Genomic DNA, 21,416 nt, shown 5'->3' with positions numbered 1-21,416 from the left:
TTGCTGTAAGTTCAGTGTATAACAGGAGCAGTTTATTACAAATAAAATGTCTTTAGGTGTGCAGTAATTACAAAGAAAAACACGTCTTTAATTACCCATAAGCCCCCATTCAAAGGTAAACACTACCTCAGTCTTTTCCATCTTTCTGCACTCATGCAAGCATGGAAGTTTTTCAAAACAGGTAAGATGCTTGTGGTAAGGGAAAAGGCAATATGTCAATCAATAACAGACAACAAGTCAATCAGGCCACAGAATCTTGGCTCTGCCACAATCAGCTGAAAGTTCTTTAACTTATTTTTTTTTTAATATTTATTTTTTAGTTGTGGTTGAATACAATACCTCTATTTCATCCATTTATTTTTATGTGGTGCTGAGGATTGAACCCAGTGCCTCATGCATGCCAGGTGAGCGTGCCACCACTTGAGCCACATCCCCAGCCCCATTTAACTTCTTGAGTCTCCGTTTCCTTGACTAAAAATGGATATAACAACACTTCCCATAAAGCTCTAGTAAAACTTAATGTGTACCAAGGTCCTGGGTTGGCTCCAGACACAGAAGAGACCCTCAACAGCAAATGCCAGAAGAAAAGTGCTTCGACAGGTAAAGTCCTGCATTGATATTAGTTATTAAGTTTGTGGGGTGAAGTCAAAGGACTTTCACACTGCAAAGTATCAGAACCCTTACTTATGTCAATGAAGTCTACCTAGCAAAACTTTCATTATATACAAATTATTCTAAAGAATAAAGGAGCTTGGGATGGGGCTCAGTGGAGAGCACATGCCTAGCATGGGCAAGGCCCGGGGTTCAATCCTCAGCCCTGCAAAAAAAAATAATAAAAATAAAAAAAGAGGGGAAACAACATTTTTAGTTAAAAAAATCATGTAACAAGTCATAAATGGTTCATCTTTCACTGTCATAGTTCTACTGGGCAGGACTACATGCAAACTCTAAAACTTGTCTTTAGAAAGAGGATACAGGCTCCGTCCTTGTTTCTCATCGCTACAGTTTGAGAGCTACCAGCTTATATACAGCTCTGATGTGACCCACGTCACCTTTCTCCAGGGCTCCTTTCTCACCCTGCTATGTGCTACAACCACACAGCATCAAGTTTGACTCTGGTGCCTGAAAACAGGGACAAAAATGAAAACTAAGAAAAACATGAGACAAAAGGACATAAAGATCATTCACGAAAGAAGGCAAATAGTCAACAACCCATAGAAAAAAAAACTTCAACTTGAATTAGAGCAGTAAAACACCACTTTTCCTTTACGTACAAACTGACAAGTGTTTTAAGTAATATGAACTAAATGATGGCAGGGACTTCAAGGAAACGGACCCTCTCCTTCACTGCTATGGACATATAACCTGGTGCCGCCTTCTGCAGGGCACTCTGGCAATATGCCAGAATTCTTTTTTTTTTTTTTGAGAACTCTTAAGACACAGTCACTGACACAAATATCTGCTCACCACAGCACCACTTGCCAACAGTGAAAACTGCAAGCCCACAGTGAACAAGCAAGGAACCCATCAAATAAATCATGGTGTATCTATGACAGAATACCACAGAGACAGATACTATCCTACATCATATCAAGAGAAATAGGCTGTAAAAACTATGTTCATACTGTTCAGTTCCATTAATATACAGCACAAAAGCAGGCAAAGCTCTGCCATTATGTCAGGGTGATGTTTTCTACTAGGCAGGGATGGAGGAGAGCAGGAAGGGCACTTCAGTGGTGATTTTTTTAAAAATTTAAGTGCTCATTAGCTGGGGATTTTGAACTTGTGCAAATAAATTAAGCTGCACAGATACATGAAAAGAATGTGTATTACATCAATGACATTTTAAAGCATATTAAATAATTTCCCCCAAACGTGTACCAGAAACCTAGGTGTCCCTCAATATATGAATGGATAAAGAAAATGTATATATATATATATATATATATATATTCAATGGAATATTATTCAGCTTTAATATTTATTTTTTAGTTTTCAGTGGACACAACTGTTGAGAGCCACAACCAAGTCAGGATGGTACCTGACATTTTGCCAGGAGTGGTTGGGAGGTAACACTGGCGAGCCATTGGGATGGTGATAATTAGGTTCAGCTGTGTATAATTATTGGGATGATGACTGATTGCTGTAACTGGATGATGCCGGATTGGGGCAAGCTGTGTATTCAGTTGTGTATGTGGACCTCTGCTGTCCGGCAGTGGGGTGGCTCCTGCTGCTGTAGATGCCGCTACTTTTGAGTTCTCTCAGGGTTCCCGTTGAGTTCTCTCGGACTTCCCGTTGGTTCTTGCAGAGTTTCCGTGGAGTTCTAGAGAGTTCCCGTGGGGTTCAGGCAGTAAAGTAGTTCCTGTTTGAACCTACAAGTGGCTCGTGACCTCACGGTTATTTTGTACCCAGCCAGACTGCGGCACACAACATCTTTGTTTGTATGTGGTGCTGAGGATGAACCCGGGCTGCACACATGCCAGGCGAGCGCGCTACCGCTTGAGCCACATCCCCAGCCCATTATTCAACTTTAAAGAAGAGTAAAATTATGGCATTTGCCAGTAAATGATTGGAGTTAGAGGGAAGTGATTCGAGGGAAGGGGAGGGGATGTGGTGATACGAAAGATAGTAGAATGAAACAGACATTATTACTGTATGTATATATGACCAATATGATTCTGTAACAAGTACACTTAAAGTAGTTTCTTTGAAACAAGTTCTAAATCATAAAGTCACTGTGGCATGAAAGCAGATGGATGACTTATTCATTCATCCCCCCCAGTTTTATTCTCTTGATTCGTTCATTCAAATTACTGAGCACCTCCTGTGTTCTCTGTGCTTAAAGGTGCGGACAGCAGCAAGCAAGTTCTTCACAATGTCAGGAATAATTCATATCTCCAGGGAAGCTCCCCAGGATAGTGACCATTTCTTTTCTTAAACACTATAATACATTCTGAAAGTCTAGCTACCTGCTAGGCTCTGCACTGACTATACATCCAAAAACCTAGGGAGTGCACATCCAAAAACCTAGGGAGGCTGACCTCAAACTGACTGTTCAAAATAAGCTCAAAAACAAAAACAAAATCAAACAAAATTCCACTCTCACATTGCATGCTCTTGGATAATATCAATCACCAAAGGTGAAAATAAAGGAAACCACACAAGCTCCTTCCAGACCTACTGAGAAGGAATCACCATGTACTCTACTCCAGTGTGCTCTTGCCAGCCTCAGAGGTACCTTCCCAAACAGCCTGCTAACACAGACTTCAGCTACCACCATTGCACACTACTCCTCCTCTCCCAAAGCCATGGAGTGCTGTGACTCAGGCCCTGTCCTGGGCCTCATTGAGTCTTCAAAACAACCCTATATCATCATTTTCGAAACAAAGAAACTTAAGTACAGAGACACAATTAGCACACAGCATACAGGGGTAATTTTAGAAGAAGTAGGCCTAGGCAAACTTGCAAAGCAAGCAGCAATTGGTTTCTGACCTACTTGCCCTAGGTCCCCACAGGCTTCTGAGCATACCAGACATCCAGCACACCTTGTACTGCAGGTATTCACTCAGTGAATGTGTTCCTTTCCTTTCTTTGGTTTTCTTCTTTCCAAATAGCCTACACAGGGAAGGCCCCCCCACACCCCCTTTTTTCTTTTAAATCACATCATTCTTCTAAATTAACTGTTAAACCATCCTTACTAAGGCATTGCCCAAAACCAGTAAGCTGCATGCCTGGCCTCATGGCTATCTCCCTCATCCTGCAGGATCCTCCAGATGCATGGAGCTCACAAGGAGGCCTGCTTCCCCTTAACAGCTGCTTCCTGCGAGTCTCAGCTGTTGAAGGCAATCCCCACTAGAACAGATCCTGGCAGGAACACAACTCACTTCACTCAGGTCCCTGCTCAACTGTCACCTCTTCAGTGGCCTTCGGTGACTCCCTATTGAAACATATTTGTCACCGTTCCATGAGATTTATAATTATTTTCTTATCCTCTGTCTTCCAATTAATAAATGCACAAGGGAAAGCCCTTTATCTTGATTACTGCTTAATTCTGCACCTAATACAGGAGCTGGCCCAGAGAAAGCTGCAATGTTTGCTGAGCCAACTGCTAGCCAGAAGGCCTTTCTTAATATTCTGGGGAGGTAAATCTCCCAGAAAATACTGTCTCGATTTGATTGGATCAAAGGTAGACAAAGAGGCAGAAGAGAGAACAGAAGTAAATCTTAATATGCTAACTTGTGGGAAGAATATTTAGCAAAATCCTGGGGTTTTCTGTCTAGGTTTAAAGAGTAGGATCAAAATGCAAAAATTCCCAAATGTTTTAGTTTAAACATGGAGAAGCATAACAGAGAAAGCAGCTGTGGGAAATCTTGGCAATCACAAACCTTGTCCTGTTTTGTTTTGAAAGTGCTTAAGGGGAAAAAGTTAAGAGTCTGTCAGGTTTTAGATTACAATATCCTATTTATTATCTGACCAGATGCCCAATACCCACTCAAAGTTAGAGTTAATTTCTACAACCAGTATTGATCTCCTCACTGTCCCTTCCCACAGTTCACCTGTTTACTTAATCTAGCCTGGTCTAACAGGGTGACAGGCACCAGTCACACACCAAGCAAATAGGAAAAGCCTGTCTCCAACTAGGAAACTGATTGCAGGCTCACAAAGATGGAAGCATGAAGGCAAGGTTTTTGTTTGTTTTACTGAACCCCAAAAGACTGTTAAGTTAAAAAATATTCTAAGGGTGCTCTGCAAGTTCATTTCAGTAGGACTCACTGATTGAAAAGGAAATTGATAAAACACCAACCTAACAGATGTTACCAAGCACTTCAAATGTATGGCAATTTCTTATTAACTCAGTCTAGAAAAAAAACAAACCCCCAACTTGTTAATAGGCTAACAGCACTAAGTGATATGTATTTAAGTGATATGTACTTCCGTCATATCACTTAAATAATATTCAGGTCACATAATAGCTTTTTCAAAAAGCTGGTGGTTTGTCAAATAAGAAACTAAAATAACTCCAACATAATCTCATATGACAGTGAGCCAGTTTTGAAGATTACTAAATATTTTGTTAAGTTAAGGCTCAAGAGACATATGCCTAACAGCAAATATTCCAGTTTTTAAAACTTTCCGATTAAAAAAAAAACAGCTGTTTTGAGAAAAGGAGGTAAGAAAATAATCCCAACATAGTTAAAAAAACAAAATAGGTATTACCTCATCTTTAAAAATAGCTTGCTTTCCAGCTCTGGGTACAGTCCTTGGCAAGCCCTTAAGGAGCAACGGCAGGGGAAGCTGGACCCCTCTGCACCTGGGTGCGCTCCCGCGGTGGCCGCGCTCGGCCAGGACGGGTGCCCGCAAGTGCACCGCGCCAACCGGCCCCGCGCTCCGGGACCCGCGGCACGCGAGCAGCGCCCGTCCCACTCGACCCCGCCGTGGCCCAGAGCGCACAGCGCGCCCACCCCGCATGGGCTTCCGTCCGGCCTGTCGCCCCGGCGCCCGACGGCCACGCTCCGCGCAAGACCCCCGGCCCCGGCCCCGCGCCTCACCTGCCGCGCCGGCCCCGGGGGCGCGGGCGGGCGGCGCGGAGCGCAGCCGCAGCCAGAGGTGCAGCGCGGCCCCGAGCACGCACGGGCACAGCAGCACCAGCCAGTTTCGCATTGGCCGCCCAGCCGCTCCCCCTCGCGCCCCGCAGTGCGCAGGGCTCCCCCGCGTCCCGGCCGACAGCGAGGGCCCCGCGCGCGCCCGGCCCCGCGGGCGACTCCGGCCTGCGTCTCGCCTGCCTTCGACAGCGGGCAGCGGCGCACGGCGCCGAGGCCCCGCCCCGCGCAACCCCGCCCATCGGCGCGCAGGCCCCGCCCACCGGCGCGCAGGCCCCGCCCCGCGCGCGCCGGCCGGGAGCTGGAGTCCCGCGCGGGCCGCAGGCAGGGGGCGCGCCCAGAGCTCCGCGCCCCGGAAACCACAGCTCCCAGGGTCCCGCGCGACCGGAGCATGCGCATGCCTTTCGCGCCGGGCCGAAGTCCCGCGCCCGCCTGCCCGCCGTGGCGAGGAAGAGTGTGGGGGCCGGCCCCGCGCGGGGCGGCGGGGTCCGCCCTCCAGGACCGCAGGGAGGGAACGTCGGGCCGCGCGGGCCCCCGCGGTGGAGCCCAGGGCGCCGCCCAGGCCGGCACCCGGCGGGCGGGACGGAAGTGCGGGGGCCGGGCGTGTGCGGGCTGCGGGTGGTGGGGCCCCCACGGACGCGTAAGCTCCGGCGGCCTCCCCGCGCGGCCTCCCCGCGCGGCCTCCCCGCGCGGCCTCCCCGCGCGGCCTCCCCGCGCGGCCTCCCCGCGCGGCCTCCCCGCGCGGCCTCCCCGCGCGGCCTCCCCGCGCGGCCTCCCCGCGCGGCCTCCCCGCGCGGCCTCCCCGCGCGGCCTCCCCGCGCGGCCTCCCCGCGCGGCCTCCCCGCGCGGCCTCCCCGCGCGGCCTCCCCGCGCGGCCTCCCCGCGCGGCCTCCCCGCGCGGCCTCCCCGCGCGGCCTGAGCCCGAGCGTCGCTGCGGGGCCTGTTAGTTTCTGCAGAGCAGCCCTCTCTTGCAGTTACTTTGTATTTGGTTGTTCTTAAACATTGTTGCACTGTGTTCTTGGTTTAATGTTCGTGTAAAAACTACGGGTCTACGGGGTTTATACACTGTCTATACTTTAAATAAACTCGTGAGGCCAAAAATATTTTTTTAAAAAGAGATTTGTGTATTTTTTTTAAATTATCTGTTACAAATGCAAAATTCTAAGAACAGCTGTAATCCTTTGCTATCTCAATTTCTGTAGGTCGGGAATTTGAGAGCTAAGTCCTGGTTCAGGATCTTAAAAAGTTGTAGGCAGATGTCAGCTGGCCCTGTAGTCACCTGAAGGACGGGCACTGGTTGGAGAGCCCCGTCCTGGGTGACTGACTCACGCGGTGGGCGCCTGCACTGTGAACCCTTGGATGACTGCCGCTCCTGCCTGTTGATTGCACAGAGCAGCCCCCAGTCAATGCAGAGTGAATTCCAAGAGAAGAGGATTGTTGGGCACCTTCTCAGGCTGACTACCGCAGTATTGGATGCAAATTTGAGCCGAAACTGTTTCTGGGCAGTTTCCCTGAAGACAGAAAGGAACACTTTCCTTCCTGTAGGAAACATATGGAATTCAAAGACTGATCATTGTGACATGGGAAAATGTCACCAAGATCAGCCTTCCCTTTCCCAGGCATCATGTGCATATTGCAGTAAGGAAGGAGAATGTGTATTGTCTTCACATATCCTGATAGAACTCTCAGGGCTAGGATGTGGCTCAGTAGTAAAGTGCTTGCCTAACAAGTCCAAGGCCCTGAGTTCAGTTTCCAGTACTGCACAAAGAGAATTTTCTGTTTTAGAAGCTATGTTGATATACTTTCTACATTTCAGTTAGAAGTTGTCAAGAGCATGGCGGGGCTGGGGTAGTGGCTCACTTAGCATCTGTGCAGCCCTGGGTTCGATCCTCAGCCACATAAAAATAAAATAAAGGTATTGTGTCCAACTACAACTACAAAATAAAAATATTAAAAAAAAGAAGTTGTCAAGTTGTTACAACTCCCAGCTGAGGCAAGGAGGGAGAAAGATAGCAAGTTTGAGATCAGCCTTAGCAAATTAGTGAGGCCCTACACAATTTAGCAAGAGCCTTTCTCAAAATTAAAAAGGGCTGGGGATGTAGCTTGGTGGTAAAATCCATCTGAGTTCAAGTGCCAGTACTGGGTGTGTGTGTGTGTGTGGGAGGGAAACCCATTGTCAAGAGAGTAATAATTGGTTATCACAAAGGATATATTTTAATCCTTAAAAAAGGTAGTAATGCCCTCTTAATAACCTATCATTTCATTTTGTGAATAAAGAATTATGAGATAGCCCCAAAAGAGAAATTGCCTGTAATTTTGTCAGATCCATTCATTTAGTAAATACTCACTGAGCATCTATTATCTATACGCCAGGCACTTTTACAGGTATATTATGTTTGTGCAGGGCACTTTAAGTAAAACCTGCCCTGTGGTAATAGAGAGGCAAGTGCAGACCTCAGACTTCATATATAGATACATAAATACTGGAAGGTGATAAGTTCTATGTAAAATTTTTTTATTGGTTGTTCAAAACATTACAAAGCTCTTGAAAGTTCTATGTAAAATATTAAAAGAGCAGATGTTTTAGCTGTAACAAAATACCTGAGAAAAACAAAGATTTACTTCTGCTGACAGTTTCAGAGGTTTCACTTCATGTTCAGCCAGTTCCATTGTCTTGGGTCTAAGGTGAGGTACAATATCATGGCAGAAGGGTGTGGCAGAGAAAAGCCACTCAGCCTATGGAGGAGGCTGGCAAGGAGTTTCCAAGACAGAGAGGAAGGGGCTGGGAAAAAGATACAGTCCCAAAGGACATACCCCCAAGGACCCTTCAACTATGTCCCTCTTATGGTTCCACCGCCTCCCCTCATTCCTTTCAGACAGGAGGCTAGTGCCTTTGGGGGCCACTCCAGATGTAAACCACAACAGCAGGGCAGGAGGATTTGAGTGTGAGCCTGAGGTGGACAGATGCAGCAGTGTGTGTGTGTGTGTGTGTGTGTGTGTGTGTGTGTGTGTGTACGTGTGTGTACACACAAGCATACACGCATACACTGGGGATTGAACCCAGAGGTGTTTTATCACTGAGCCCTTTTTATTTTTTTATTTGGATAAAAGGTTTCAACTAAGTTGCTGAGGCTGACCTTGCACTTGTGATCCTGCCTCAGCCTCCTGAGTTGCTGGGATGACAGTTTGCACCACCATGCCCAGTTAGAATGCAGTATTAAATATCAGTATTGAAACAACTTTCCAGTGAGTACTAAAGGTAGAAATAAGTAAAACCACCATACAGTACTCACTAATCAAGGTGGTATCCCTCCAGTTGGCAACCTAGAGGGGCGGGTCGTCACTGGCTCTCTGACAGCCCTGTAGCTGAAATAGTTTTTTATAACTTGTTACCATCTTTCAAATCCTTGGACCTGTGGGTGCAAGGATTAGGGGTTAAGGAAGGGCAAGCTCAGATGGCTGGTCAACTGCACTACCATCCAGTGCCACTAGCGCTGGGAATGCATGGGTGCTATGACAGCACAAAGCAGAAGGGGCTGTCCTGTGTAAACACAGGGCTGGAGCCTGCAGGCAAAGGGGTGGGGAAGGACATTCACAGGCACCCTAGGCAGGAGAGGTGACCTGCTGTGAGGGAATCTCAACAGTCTGGTATGACCTCAATGCCAGGGAACAGGATGGAGAAGGAGGACAGAAGGAAGCACCAGATGGAAAGCTGCGACCAGGAGCTTACAGTCCAGCTTGAGGGATCCAGGGGAGGACTTCTGTTTTTGTTTTTGTTTCCCTGTTACAAAATCAAAATGTGACCATGAGAAGAAATTTGGAAAATGTAGAATAATACGTGAAGAACTAAATTACACTAAATACAAGTCATATGTTTTATTTAGTTTTTTCCCACTTAAAATATTTTTGTGAATACTATAAATAAGAACTTATATTCATTTATTTTCTCCTACCCTGTAAGTATAGAAACTATCATTTTTAATCACCTAATCATTTATCCCATTGTGATTTCTCATTTGATATACCTATCATTGGATGTAGAGGTTGTTGCCTTAATTCTGCTAAAACAAGTAATATGGGCACATCTGCTCACAAAACTACCCACATTCCATAGGATATTCTTTTTAAATACTATTTTAGGGGGTCTCTATTCACACTGCCCTATCATCAGTGCAGGTGACTGTCTTGAACATGAATCTCTTATTCCACTTCCCCTGGCATTAAAAATGTTGCCTTGCGGGGCTGGGATGTGGTTCAGTAGTATAGTTCAGTAGTATGTTAGTATAGTATACTGCTTGTCTAGTATATCTGAAGCCCCAGGTTTCATCCCCAGAACTAAAAAGAATTCCTGATTCAAAAGGCAGAACATTTTTTATATGGAATATTTTTGTGGTTTTTCAGTTGTTTCTATTCTTTTGTGAATTATCCATGTATTTGCTTTTTAACCACTTGGATGAGCTTTTTACATATTAACTTTTTATATTTTACTTTTATTGAAAATATTTTTCTTTTGAATTATGACTTTTAGAACACAAAAACATTTAACATTTTTATAAATTCAAATTATCCATATTTTATTTTTCCATAATTTTGGAAGTTATTGACCAGGGCATCTGATTAATACACTTTTTTTATTGTAGATGGACAGCATGCCTTTATTTTATTTATTTTTGTATGTGGTGCTAAGTATCAAATGCAGTGCCTCACACACACTAGGCAAGTGCTCTGCCACTGAGCCCCAGCCCATCTGATCCATATTCTTATTTTTTAAACTTTTTAATCCATTTGGGAATTATTTTGGAATATGGTGTGATGCAAAAATCTTCTAAATAGGTTTTTAAAAATTTTTTTTTCAGTTAGTTAAATTTTTTTTTCATAAGCTAACTATTGCCCTGGGCACATTATATCTTTACTTAAGTATTTTCTTTGATTTTGCTCTACTACAGATAAAAGCTAGGGGCACTCTGCCACTGAACTACACCTCCAGCCCTTTTTATTTTTTATTTTGAGACAGGGTCTCCCTAAATTGCCCCAGCAGCTTTCAACCTGTGACCCTCCTGCCTCAGCCTCCTGAGTACCTGGGTTGACAAGCATTGGCCACTGCACCCCACCTCTTGCTTTATGAAGTCACTAACTTAATTAGAGTTCTAAACACAATGACACCTTTTATGAACTCCATCTTTGCATTAGTCTATCCTTCCCTCAGCACTGCAGCGCTCTAGTGATTGTGGCTGTTTAACATTTGTAACCAAGAGGGTGACTCTGTCTCAGTGCTCTTCGTTCTGATGCTGTCATCACTGTTGCTCGTGATTATTCTGCTTCCCCTAAACCTCATGTGTAGTGTGAAGTGAATGCACACTTATCAGAATAGATACATGTAATAAAATGTAAGTTAAAATGTAATGTTGGGATCCTCCTTTAGCCCACTCCAATTTTCTGTCCAGATTTAACTACTATGGCCTAGTTATTTCTCCTCCTTCTTCTTTTTATTCTCAGGTATCCTCTGGCACCTCCACCTAGATGACCACTCAAATTTCACCTGTCCCAAAGAGAATACATCATACTCCCCAGAGCTGGTGCTCCTGTCTCCTGTGCTCCTTGCTTGCATGACACCATGCTTTGAAGATTCAGAGGACAGTCCTGAAAGTCCTAGGGATACCCCCACAGCCACCTAATGGGTGCTCAATAAATGTTTATTGAAAACAGTTCCTTTAGCATCAGTTTGTACCTGAGCTCAAAAGAAGTCAGCTCATTTATTGGGAAATAACTTGTCCACACCAACTGCCCTGGAGTTAAAGATAATCATAAATCTGGGGGCTGCTGGTGATTAGCATTGAACAGATATCATCATCTCCACTTTTTTAATATTTATTTTTTAGTTTTGGGTGGACATATTATCTTTCTTTTATTTTTATGTGGTGCTGAGGATCGAACCCAGTGCCTCATGCATGCTAGGCAAGCAGTCTACCACTGAGCCACAACCCCAGCCCTAGTTATTTCTTCTTGATGTATATACTTTACTTTTCCAGTGATGAATGCAGCCTGTCCCTTGCTGGGGACTCCACAAATGCTTTTCCCTCCTAGCTCACTGTTGGGTGCCCCAGGAGCACTGGCTTCCCCCATTTCATCCTGATCCTCGCTCACCCCGTCTGGTCCGCACAACTGCCCCAGCCTTCCCCACCAACCTCCTCAACTCATGCCACTTCTCTGGGCCACACAAATGGACACAGTGCCTCCCTATGTCCCCCAAATCATAGCTAAGGCACAACTGGCATGTTGAACACTTTAGGAAGGAATTAGCCTAACAAGTGACCGACAGGAACATTTAAAATTAGGTGTGAGCTTTTCACTCCCAGACATGGGCACACCACAGAAGGATGTTATCTTCAAGTCTGATGCACCTATCACCCTTTTACTGGTGAAACATGCAGATTATATTGCATCCTATGGCTCAAAGAAAGATGATTATGGATACTGTATGTCTGAGTATTTGAGAATGAGTGGCATCTCCTGGGGTCTGAGAGTAATGGATCTCATGGGACAACTTGATCAGATGAATAGAGAAGAAATTCTGACGTTTATTAAGTCATACCAATATGAGTGTGGTGGAATCAGTGCAAGCATTGGACATGATCTTCATCTTTTGTATACCCTTTGTGCTGTCCAGATTCTTACTCTTTATGATAGTATTAATGTTATTGATGTAAGTAAGGTTGTGGAATATGTTCAAAGTCTACAGAAAGAAGATTCTTTTGCTGGAAACATTTGGGATCCCAGTAAGCAACTGGTCTAACTGGAGTTCCAGCATGCCCTGTGGTAGTTATATCAGCACATAGGAGCACTGGAACAGAGGGGCCCAATCTAAAAAGATAAGGGCTGAACACAAGTGCAGACCAGAGAGACCAGCTGCTTCATGGGATATGAAAATCTACTTTTGTAAAGTAGGGAGAAATGATACAAGATTCTCCTTTTGTGCGGTGGCAACTTTGGCTCTGTTGGGGAAACTTGATGCTATTAATGTGGAAAAGGCAATCGAATTTGTTTTATCCTGTATGAACTTTGATGGTGGATTGGGTTGTAAACCTGGTTCTGAATCCCATGCTGAACAGATCTATTGTTGCACAAGATTCCTGGCTATTACTAGTCATTTGCATCAAGTAAGTTCTGATTTACTTGGTTGGTGGCTTTGTGAACTCACAGTTACCTTCAGGAGGACTCAATGGAAGGCTGGAGAAGTTACCAGATGTGTGCTATTTGTGGTGGGTATTGGCTTCCCTAAAGATAATTAGAAGGCTTCAGTGGATTGACAGAAACAAACTGAAAGATTTCATTTTGGCATGTCAAGATGAAGAAGCTGGAGGGTTTGCAGATAGGCCAGGAGACATGGTGGGTCCTTTTCATATATTATTTGGCATTGCTGGATTGTCACTTTTGGGGGAAGAATAGATTAAACCTGTTAGTCCTGTTTTTTGCATGACTGAAGAAGTGCTTCCAAGAGTCAATGTTCAGCCTGAACTAGTGAGCTAGATCAGATTGTTGATGGAAAAGATCTCTGTAGAGTTTTGCCATCTCAACATTTCTGGTTTTGAACCTAAAAATTACTGCTAATATTTTGTATATTGTTAAATTAATTTTAATAAATTATATAATTATACATATTATAAAATAAAGGCTGCATTGCATTTTATTTTAGATTCCTTTTTGAAATGCTCTTACTTATATGTTTTTTTTTTTGTGTAAGTGTATCTGTTACTCTTATCTCTATAGCAGGAAACTTAAAAGAACTTGGGTTTTACTTGATTTCTTTGAATGTGCTCTTGTATTCAAAAACCATAGTTCATGTAAATTGGTTTGTGTCAAACAATATATGTTGACATATATGTCAACATATATGTTTATCCATTTATATCCACTGATATAAATGGATAAATATTATAAATGGATAAACATATATGAATTAAAAGATGCATAAAATAAAATAAAATAAAATTAGGTGTGAGATGAAACTGGGATCCAGGGGTTGTTTCCTGCGGCCCATCTCTTACCACAGGTCCCTGTTCCTATACTGCCACTTGCAAAAGCCTGTCCATTTCCTCCACAAGAAGGTCATTCTTGCTGATGATCTTCTCTTCAACAGATCTCAATTCTATCATCAATCTACGAAATCAAAATTGCTCTCCCAAAATTCCTTAAATAGCTTAATACATGTAGCGTATATTGTTTTGTGTATGTAATTCCGTAGGAAGTTTTTAAAACTAAACATCTTTTTCTTTCACAGCGCTGGGGATGGAGCGCAGAGTCAAGATGAACTGAGACCCCAACATTTAGGCATGAGGAGAGAAAATGAAAAGGGACAGCGAGAATAACCCAGAACCCAGGAGGAAAGACAGGGTGTGTGCAGGGCTGTCACCTTCAGAGGCAGGGAGATTCCATGGAGGAGCAGGGAGGGCTGAGGGATAGGACTTGGAGGTGAGGAGCAAAAGGAAGTAGTGATGTGGAAATAGTGTGTGCCTTGCTATTTTGAGTCAGGGAAGGGGGAGAATGGGAGCTGGAAGACTGCAGATGGAAGCCAAGCCAGACAGGGGCCTGTGTAAGGACGAGGAAGAGCCAGTAGCAACTATTCCATCGTCATCTGAATCAGGGCTGTGAGGAGTGAGGAGAGAGGGGAGCCGGACAAATGTGAGCCTAGACAGACTCAAGACAACAGGGGTTTCCTGCAGGCGTGTGGTCAATCACCCCATCACCCCGTCGCACCTCCATGAAGTCATTCCTAATTGCATTTAGCGGGCCATTTTTTTCTGACAGTAGGTGGCAGTAAAAAACTTGCCTCTTTTTGCCTGTTAATTATTGGTTTGGAGAAATTAGGTGGCAAACAAGATTGGGAAAGGATAGTTAGCAACAGTTGTAAGCTCAAAATAGATCTCAACTCAGGTTTTCCTTTGGGAAATCCATATTGTACATTTTTACGAAAAGGAGTATGTCTATTGGTCCTCAAAGAGAAAATAACATTTTAGTAATTATAAAATATGTCGGTTGTATTGTACTTCCACATTGAGTCATTTTGCCTTTAAAAAGATGAGATTCTGTCTTCCTCCTCACACAGAATGATTTGTATTAATTTTTCCCCTTCAACAATGCACTGCCCATATGCAACCATTATGCAAACATTTCTTATTCATATATATATATATATATATATATATATATATATATATACACACACACACACATACATGTATTTATTTAAACTATTACAAGCCGGGCACTGTGGTGCATGCCTGTAATCCCAGCAGTTTGGGAGGCTGAGACAGGAGGATTGCAAATTCAAAGCCAGTCGCTAAGCAACTCAGTAAGACCCTGTCTTTAATAAAATATAAAATAAGGCTGGGGATGTGACTCAGTGGCTGAGTGCCCCTGAGTTCAATCCACAGTACCAAAACAGAACAAAACAAAACAAAAACTATTACACGTGGTAGGAAATTTCTTATTATCAAAGATAGGACTAGAGACGTCCAAAGAGAAAACATTTTAGAGGTTCCAAATGGTAGCACAAAAGACCACATGCCACCAAGGCAACTGTGGCCCCATCTAATGATATAAAGTTTAAAATTTAGAAAACTCTATGATAGAAAAAACAGAATCAAATGCTCTCTGCAGCTGTATTAGACTAATCTAAGTTCAAAATCTAAGCAAAATAAAGGCAAACACCTTTATTTCCTTAGCCAGGGAAGTGCTTTGTGTCTTTAGGTCTCAGATACTTCATCTGTGAAATGAGACTCATGGGACATCCTTCAGTGGGTTGTTTTGAATATTAAAGGAGAAAACACAAAGGTAAAGCCTGTACGTGATACACTCCTTCTCTTCCCTGAACATTAGTACGAACACTTTCAGATTACAATTAGGTATACACCCCTTTAATCCCTCGAAAAAGTACCACGAAGACTCAGAAAAAGAAATTAATTGTAACGACTGCTTTACAACAAGGGAAACAACCAAAAAAGACTTGGACACACCTTAATTCTGTAATTCTTCAATTTTGCATCTCAGACTTCATTTGTTCGGGCATAACCTGACCTAGGAAGAAGCTTCCCTATGAAGAGAGTTGGGGATGAGGGGACAGTTCTTTGCGATCTCTGGATTCATGTCAGAATTCACGCTCTTTCTGCTGAGAGTCCGCTGCCTTTTCCTGGTTAGAGAACTACGTCATTCCTTTGTTTTCTCCATGTTCTCTTTCCCTCCTCATGGCAGAGAGGAAACACTGGCAGTCTACAGTTCCTGCTAGAGCCATGTGGAGGTGCCTTGGTCCTGGGGGCTGCCACACCCAGAGCCTTGCTGCATTAGGGTGGTCCTGAGACGAGAGTATGCCCTGGCCAGCCTGGGAGTGTCAAAGCTGGCGTCACTACGGGATCTGATGACAACAAACGAGACATGTCCGACTCTGCAACGTTCTCTAAAATGCCCCTGTTCCTAGAAGTTCTCCTGGCGTTCTGCCAGTATCCTAGACATGCTTGTTCATGGGCTGGAGGATCCTCAGTCCTGGACATCCCAGTGGCTAGAGTGGTAGTGAGTGTGAGAAGTGTGATAGGGGAGGCTGGGGAGGAAGGCTGGAGGGAGGTGAGGGCTGGAAGAGGAAGACCATGGGAGCATGGCTGCACCAGGAAGGCCAAGTTTACCTGTCATAAAAACGTGCCCAATTTAATGGCATCCATTCATTAACTCGACTCTTCAACATTGGCCATGCGTCTCAGCTCGCCTGGCAGCTCCAAGGTGAACCCTTCTGGTGGGAAGGCACACAAAGAACACGCAGATGGGGGGAAAGGGGCAACTGCTGGTTTTCTTTGGAATTGATTGGATTTAGGATCCACTGCCACATGGATGGTGACACCTCCATGGCTTCGTAGCTGTGTGGTCTGCACAACCAGATTTCCCACTGAAATGAACAACTGGCAGGTTTGCAAGCATGGCGGTTCAATTTCTTTTTACCAAGAAACATTTATAATTATAGTTAAACAAAAACATTAGTGGTGAGCTGGCCACCCAGTGTTGCTCAGAGCCCCAACAATGACTGCTGCATAAACCAAACCACTGCTACCCCCACCTGTCCAGTGGCTCCCGCCACTTGTCTTGAATATAGGAGATGCTCTTGGACTTTCTCCTACATGGGTCACATTTGAAAATCCTGCATACAGTGCCCGCTTGTGTCTGATTCAAAGCCACACGGTCTTGTGCTTGTGGCTCGGTAGCAGTGGGCAGGTAGGATGAAGGTCGATTTCTACTAGTTGGGCCTTCGGGCAGATTGCAGTCAAGGTTGCCACACAGAGAATGCCTCACAGAGGATGGAGATGGCAGCAGATGCGGAGGATGACCAGCAGCTGGGTAAGAAGGAATCAAGGTAATTGGAAGCAAAGAGGGCAATTAGGAGGAACAGAAATAATCCCAAAGGAGTCAAGGAAGGGGGCAGCTATGGCCTGGGAAGCAAACACTCAGCAATGGCCAACACACGGGAGTGACTTGCTCTGTGATATGGATGGAAGGGGCTCTCCAGGTTGCAGTGGGCAGATGGCAGCGTTCTACATGGTATAATAATAATAATAATAATAACAATATAATAATAATAATAATAAAATAATAATAATAAAATAATAATAAACAAAAACTTTAAAAATGAAAGAGACGGCTCTAATGAGAGAGTCTAAAGACACCTGAGAATCATCTGGTCTCTTCTTGTGAATGCGACTCTGGGAACACAGCAAGTCCCTTTTCTAGAGAGGTTTCAGGTTTTTCCACTTTTGCTTATCTGAAAGCCTTCTGAGAAGGCTGTCCCCTAAGATTCCTCTTAACTGTGTTATGTAGAACTGTTATTTCTAAAATATTTATTAAACATCTGTTATTTCTCTTAAGCATTCTTCACCAGTGTACCTTCCCCAGATTGCAGAGTTCTATAGCTCCATACTCGGGTGATTCAGATTTATGTCCCCTCCTCTTCTCATTTTTTCATCTTGTTCTTCCTTGTTCCTTCTGTGCCTTGAGATGTGTTAGAAACCTAGCTTTTAGGAGATCAAAGAAAAGGAAAAACCAGTTTCTCCCATATTTTTTACCTTTTGTTTAAGTTAAAAGTCAACATTATTTTTGTATTTGCCCAAGACACATCATTAAAATTACTTCAAAGCTTTTAGACCAAAATGTGTGCAAAGAAGTCTTGCACTGAATTGCAGAGCAAATTAATTTCAAATGCTAGCAGAGAGGATAGTTTTCAAAATGATATTACATTAATTCAGCAAGAATATCTTAGAGCCATTCTGAGTCAGAGGACAGGATATATTTTGATCTTAAAAGATAAAAGGGCAATTCCAAGTAGCTTATTATGCATAGGCTTCACTGTTCATGTTGGAATGTGTATTAGGTGAATTTCCTGTGTGATATTAGGACTAGATTCTGCTTTATACACTACTAAACTTTTTTTCTTCTGGCTTAGACACAATGAGCTGAGAATCTTTTTCTTCAGACAAACAGAAGGTGGGGAACAAAACCTATGATAATCTTCTGTAGAGATGCAGTAGTGAGTGACCTCATCTGCTCTTACTAAGGTCATAGGTAGTGGAAATAGGGTTCTCGTGACATCAGAAGATCTGGTAAGAAATCCTAATCCTGATGTCAGAGGAGCTAATTTAACTCCTCTAAGCCTCAGTTTCCTTGTCTGTAGAATGTGAAAAAGAATGACCACAAGATTAAAAACCAAACAAACTTATGCTATTTGTGAAAGTAGTTACCACTGGCAGCTGCTTACAAATGAGCTTTGAGCTGGATGTGGTGGCACACACCTGTATTCCTAGCAGCTTGGGAGACTGAGATAAGAGGATCATAAATTCAAGGCCAGCTTCAGCAAGTTAGCAAAACCCTGTCTCAAAATTTAAAAAAAAAAAAATCGAAAAGAGGGATGTAGCTCAGTGGTAAAGCACACCTGGATTCACCCCAGTACCAAAGTAAATAAATAAAGATGAACTGTGAGTCCAAAGGAATGAGAGTTCAGGATTAGTTACTCAGTGTAAGAAACCGTACCTGAACTCCAAACTCAGTGTTCATTCTTGCTCCTGTGTCCGATGCAGGAGGAAGTGGTTGTGGGAGGCCAAACTAGCACGTGGCTGGGTCAGACTCCCCTGCTGACCGGTGTGGCATCTGGCTGTCACGCCGTGATCTGGATAGCCCCGGTCTTCTTGGGTGCCAGCAACTGTGTCTTTGTACATGGGCGTGCCTTCCTACAGCCCTATGGTGGAGCTATGCTCACCTGTTCTTTGTAATATTACCCCTTTGCCCTGTTTGGGATAGAATATTGCATGGAAACGCCCTTTGTGTGTCCCCTTCTCTTACTCTGCCCTTGAGTGTGGCCTACCCAGGTGTCAGTCAACCTGCTGACAGTGGACATCACGAAGCTGGACTGAGCCCCCTGAAACCTGACCCCCTTGCCTCATTTGAATAGCTTCTCCTCAATAAAAGTGGTCAGCACGTGCTCGCTCGTTCTCTTCCAGTAGACCTTAAGGTCAGAGGAGCCATCACAGTGACCCCAAAGGAAAAGGTATTTCTGTCTCTTGTGTGGTTATTTCGCACAGCCCAATTAGCCCAGTTCCCCTGGAGTGACCTTGAGTGTTTTAGTCTCGTGCAACCCAACAAGTGGTGGCTCAGACTTGTCCTAATGACAGAGGTAGAAGCACAGGAGGGTTGCGCAGACCTCAGCTGAGAGGTGGGTGATGTCGTTTTTACCCACAGGCCCTGCACAACCTTGGGTGGTGCAATGAGACAAAAGCCACCTCTGTAGGAGGAGCTACAAAGACTCACGCAAAGGGCATGGATGTGGAGGGATGAGGATTGGGAGCAACCTCCTGGGCCACAGAGAAGCAGTCCCTGGACCTCACTGGAAAGAACTGGGCCTGGTCTGGGTCAGGCTAATAAAATGCAAGGAGTGGACCGCTGTGGGTACAGCTTAGTGGTGGAGTGCTTGCCTGGCATGTGAGGCCCTGAGTTCAACTCTCTCCAAAGGCAGAGGACTGCAGCCAGACTCCAGGGGAAGGAGGCTATGTGCACAGGCCTGCTCAGGCTCATTGCAGCACCTGCAAACCTCACCTGGATAGGGAGGGAGGGAGGAAGGATGGGAGGGAGGAAGGAAGGCCAGGGAACCCCCCAAATAAACAAAAACCTCCTGGACCATCTGCTAGGCAGTAGGGGCCTGTGCGAGGGGGGGGGGGCTCACCACAGGGGGCTATCGGCAGGTAACCCATAATCCTCACCAGGTGACAGGCAGCAGGACACCCTGCTAAGCCACATGAGGGACGTGGCCTCAGGAGGAGGCGTGGCCATGAGGCAGGTTGACCCTCAGTTCCAGAGCATAGGAGGAGACAGTCACCTATTCTATGCAGGCGTAAGCCCAGGTCACCTGCTTTCTCTGGAAACTAGAAAGTATGTGAAGGGAGCGCTGGCAGGCAGGAGGGAGGTCAAAGTAAGGTCACAGACCCCTAGACAGGGAAAGAAATGGGGGTCCGTGCGCTGAAGGCCTTCCAGAATGAGGTGGGGAGAATAGAAGGCGGAGTAAGCCACGGACCAGCCAGGGTGGGAGGTGGCCGGGGCTCTAAAGAATGTGATAACAGAGGGAATGGAGAGGGCCCCTGGCCACTTCCCTGGTCTCCAATCCTTAGGTGAAGATCAAAGCAAAGGATCTGGGTTGTAAAGTAAGAATGTACTAATAAAACACCAGGAAACCCCCTGTGCGGTGGGCGTGCAGCCCACCCTATAGATCCCCCTGCTCCTAGGCCCAGAGCAGCCCTCCATTGTTTCCCTGCCTGCTGCCAATGAGAAGTGTGTGAGTAAGAGAGTCCAAGACCTCCCTGTTGAGTCCTCCAAGCTCTTTCTCGGGGATGGGAACAGAGTATGCCTGGCCTTTGCAATCCTGGGGCTGGACACCATGTGACAGGTGGCATTGTTACTATCCTTATTTATAGATGAAAAAGCTGACACAGAGAGGCCAACTAACCCATGTGAGGTGACACAGCTGGTGCGTGGGAAACCAGGATTCAAATCCAAGTTCCCTTTCACATCAGGCTCTATGTCCTAACCTTGGGCCTGCTGTTCCTTCTAAGTGTCTGAGTTTTCACTCTAGCAGTCTTGCAGTATTTACTCCTACACCCACTGCTGTGTGCACATGGATTTCTCTCTAGTTATACCCAGAAGTAGGATTGCTGGGTCTGACACCTCCATTGGGGTGAGTTTCCATAGTGTGAGCTCGAGTGGGGAACGAAACATTATGGGAATGATTCTGAGGCTTTCATGAATTCAGAGCAGGTAGACAGTTGCTTCCATGTTTTATCCAGCTCACTGAGGCCCTTTTTGGTCGCTGTGATCATCTGAGATGAGGTTAACAGAACATGAAAATGCTTTGAGAGAAGACGGAATTGACCCATGTGAACTGATTTTTTTTTTCCATGTTGGGGATTGAACCCAGGCCTCACGCATGCAAGGAAATGCTGCTGAGCTGCACCCCCAGCCCCTCCAATGTCAAATGAGGAACTCCACTGAGTTGTTTTTCTCTCTCCTTACAAACCCTTCTAACACACCTGTATGATGCTATGTGCCTGCAGGAACTGGGCATTTCCTCTTTATATCGACTCAGTCTGCTAAACGACCTCGCATTACAAAAAAGTCTAAAATGGATTCTGTGTGTTGTCCTAAACCTATATTAAGGTAGTCAGCTCCCCAACGGAGCAGGTTCCTGCCCAGGAGGTATGAGCTGCCTGGGAAAATAAAAACTCTGAAATGAGCAGTAAGAAA

General features: G+C 44.9%; 1 protein-coding gene and 1 pseudogene across 3 annotated transcripts in view; one reads left to right on the top strand and one right to left on the bottom strand.

The window, feature by feature from the left end:
* LOC113199760 (UDP-GalNAc:beta-1,3-N-acetylgalactosaminyltransferase 2) overlaps positions 1-5,789 on the bottom strand; it is a 37,163-nt gene extending 31,374 nt beyond the window's left edge. Inside the window, exon 1 of one of the 3 annotated variants that reach the window (XM_026412834.2) lies at positions 5,550-5,789. In XM_026412834.2, coding sequence (XP_026268619.2) covers positions 5,550-5,661 — 112 coding nt within the window. In that variant the 5' untranslated portion in view covers positions 5,662-5,789. The remainder of the gene's footprint in view (positions 1-5,549) is intronic. The other 2 variants (XM_026412842.2, XM_026412828.2) reach the window with 2 other exon arrangements.
* A 6,169-nt stretch (positions 5,790-11,958) lies between these two features.
* LOC113200077 (geranylgeranyl transferase type-2 subunit beta-like) lies at positions 11,959-13,127 on the top strand (annotated as a pseudogene).
* The last annotated feature ends 8,289 nt before the right edge of the window (positions 13,128-21,416 follow it).

The sequence above is a fragment of the Urocitellus parryii genome, chromosome 9 (assembly GCF_045843805.1).
Source record: "Urocitellus parryii isolate mUroPar1 chromosome 9, mUroPar1.hap1, whole genome shotgun sequence".
NCBI lineage: Eukaryota > Metazoa > Chordata > Mammalia > Rodentia > Sciuridae > Urocitellus > Urocitellus parryii.
Note: the sequence above shows the minus strand (reverse complement) of the source record. Positions and strands in the feature narration are given on the sequence as shown.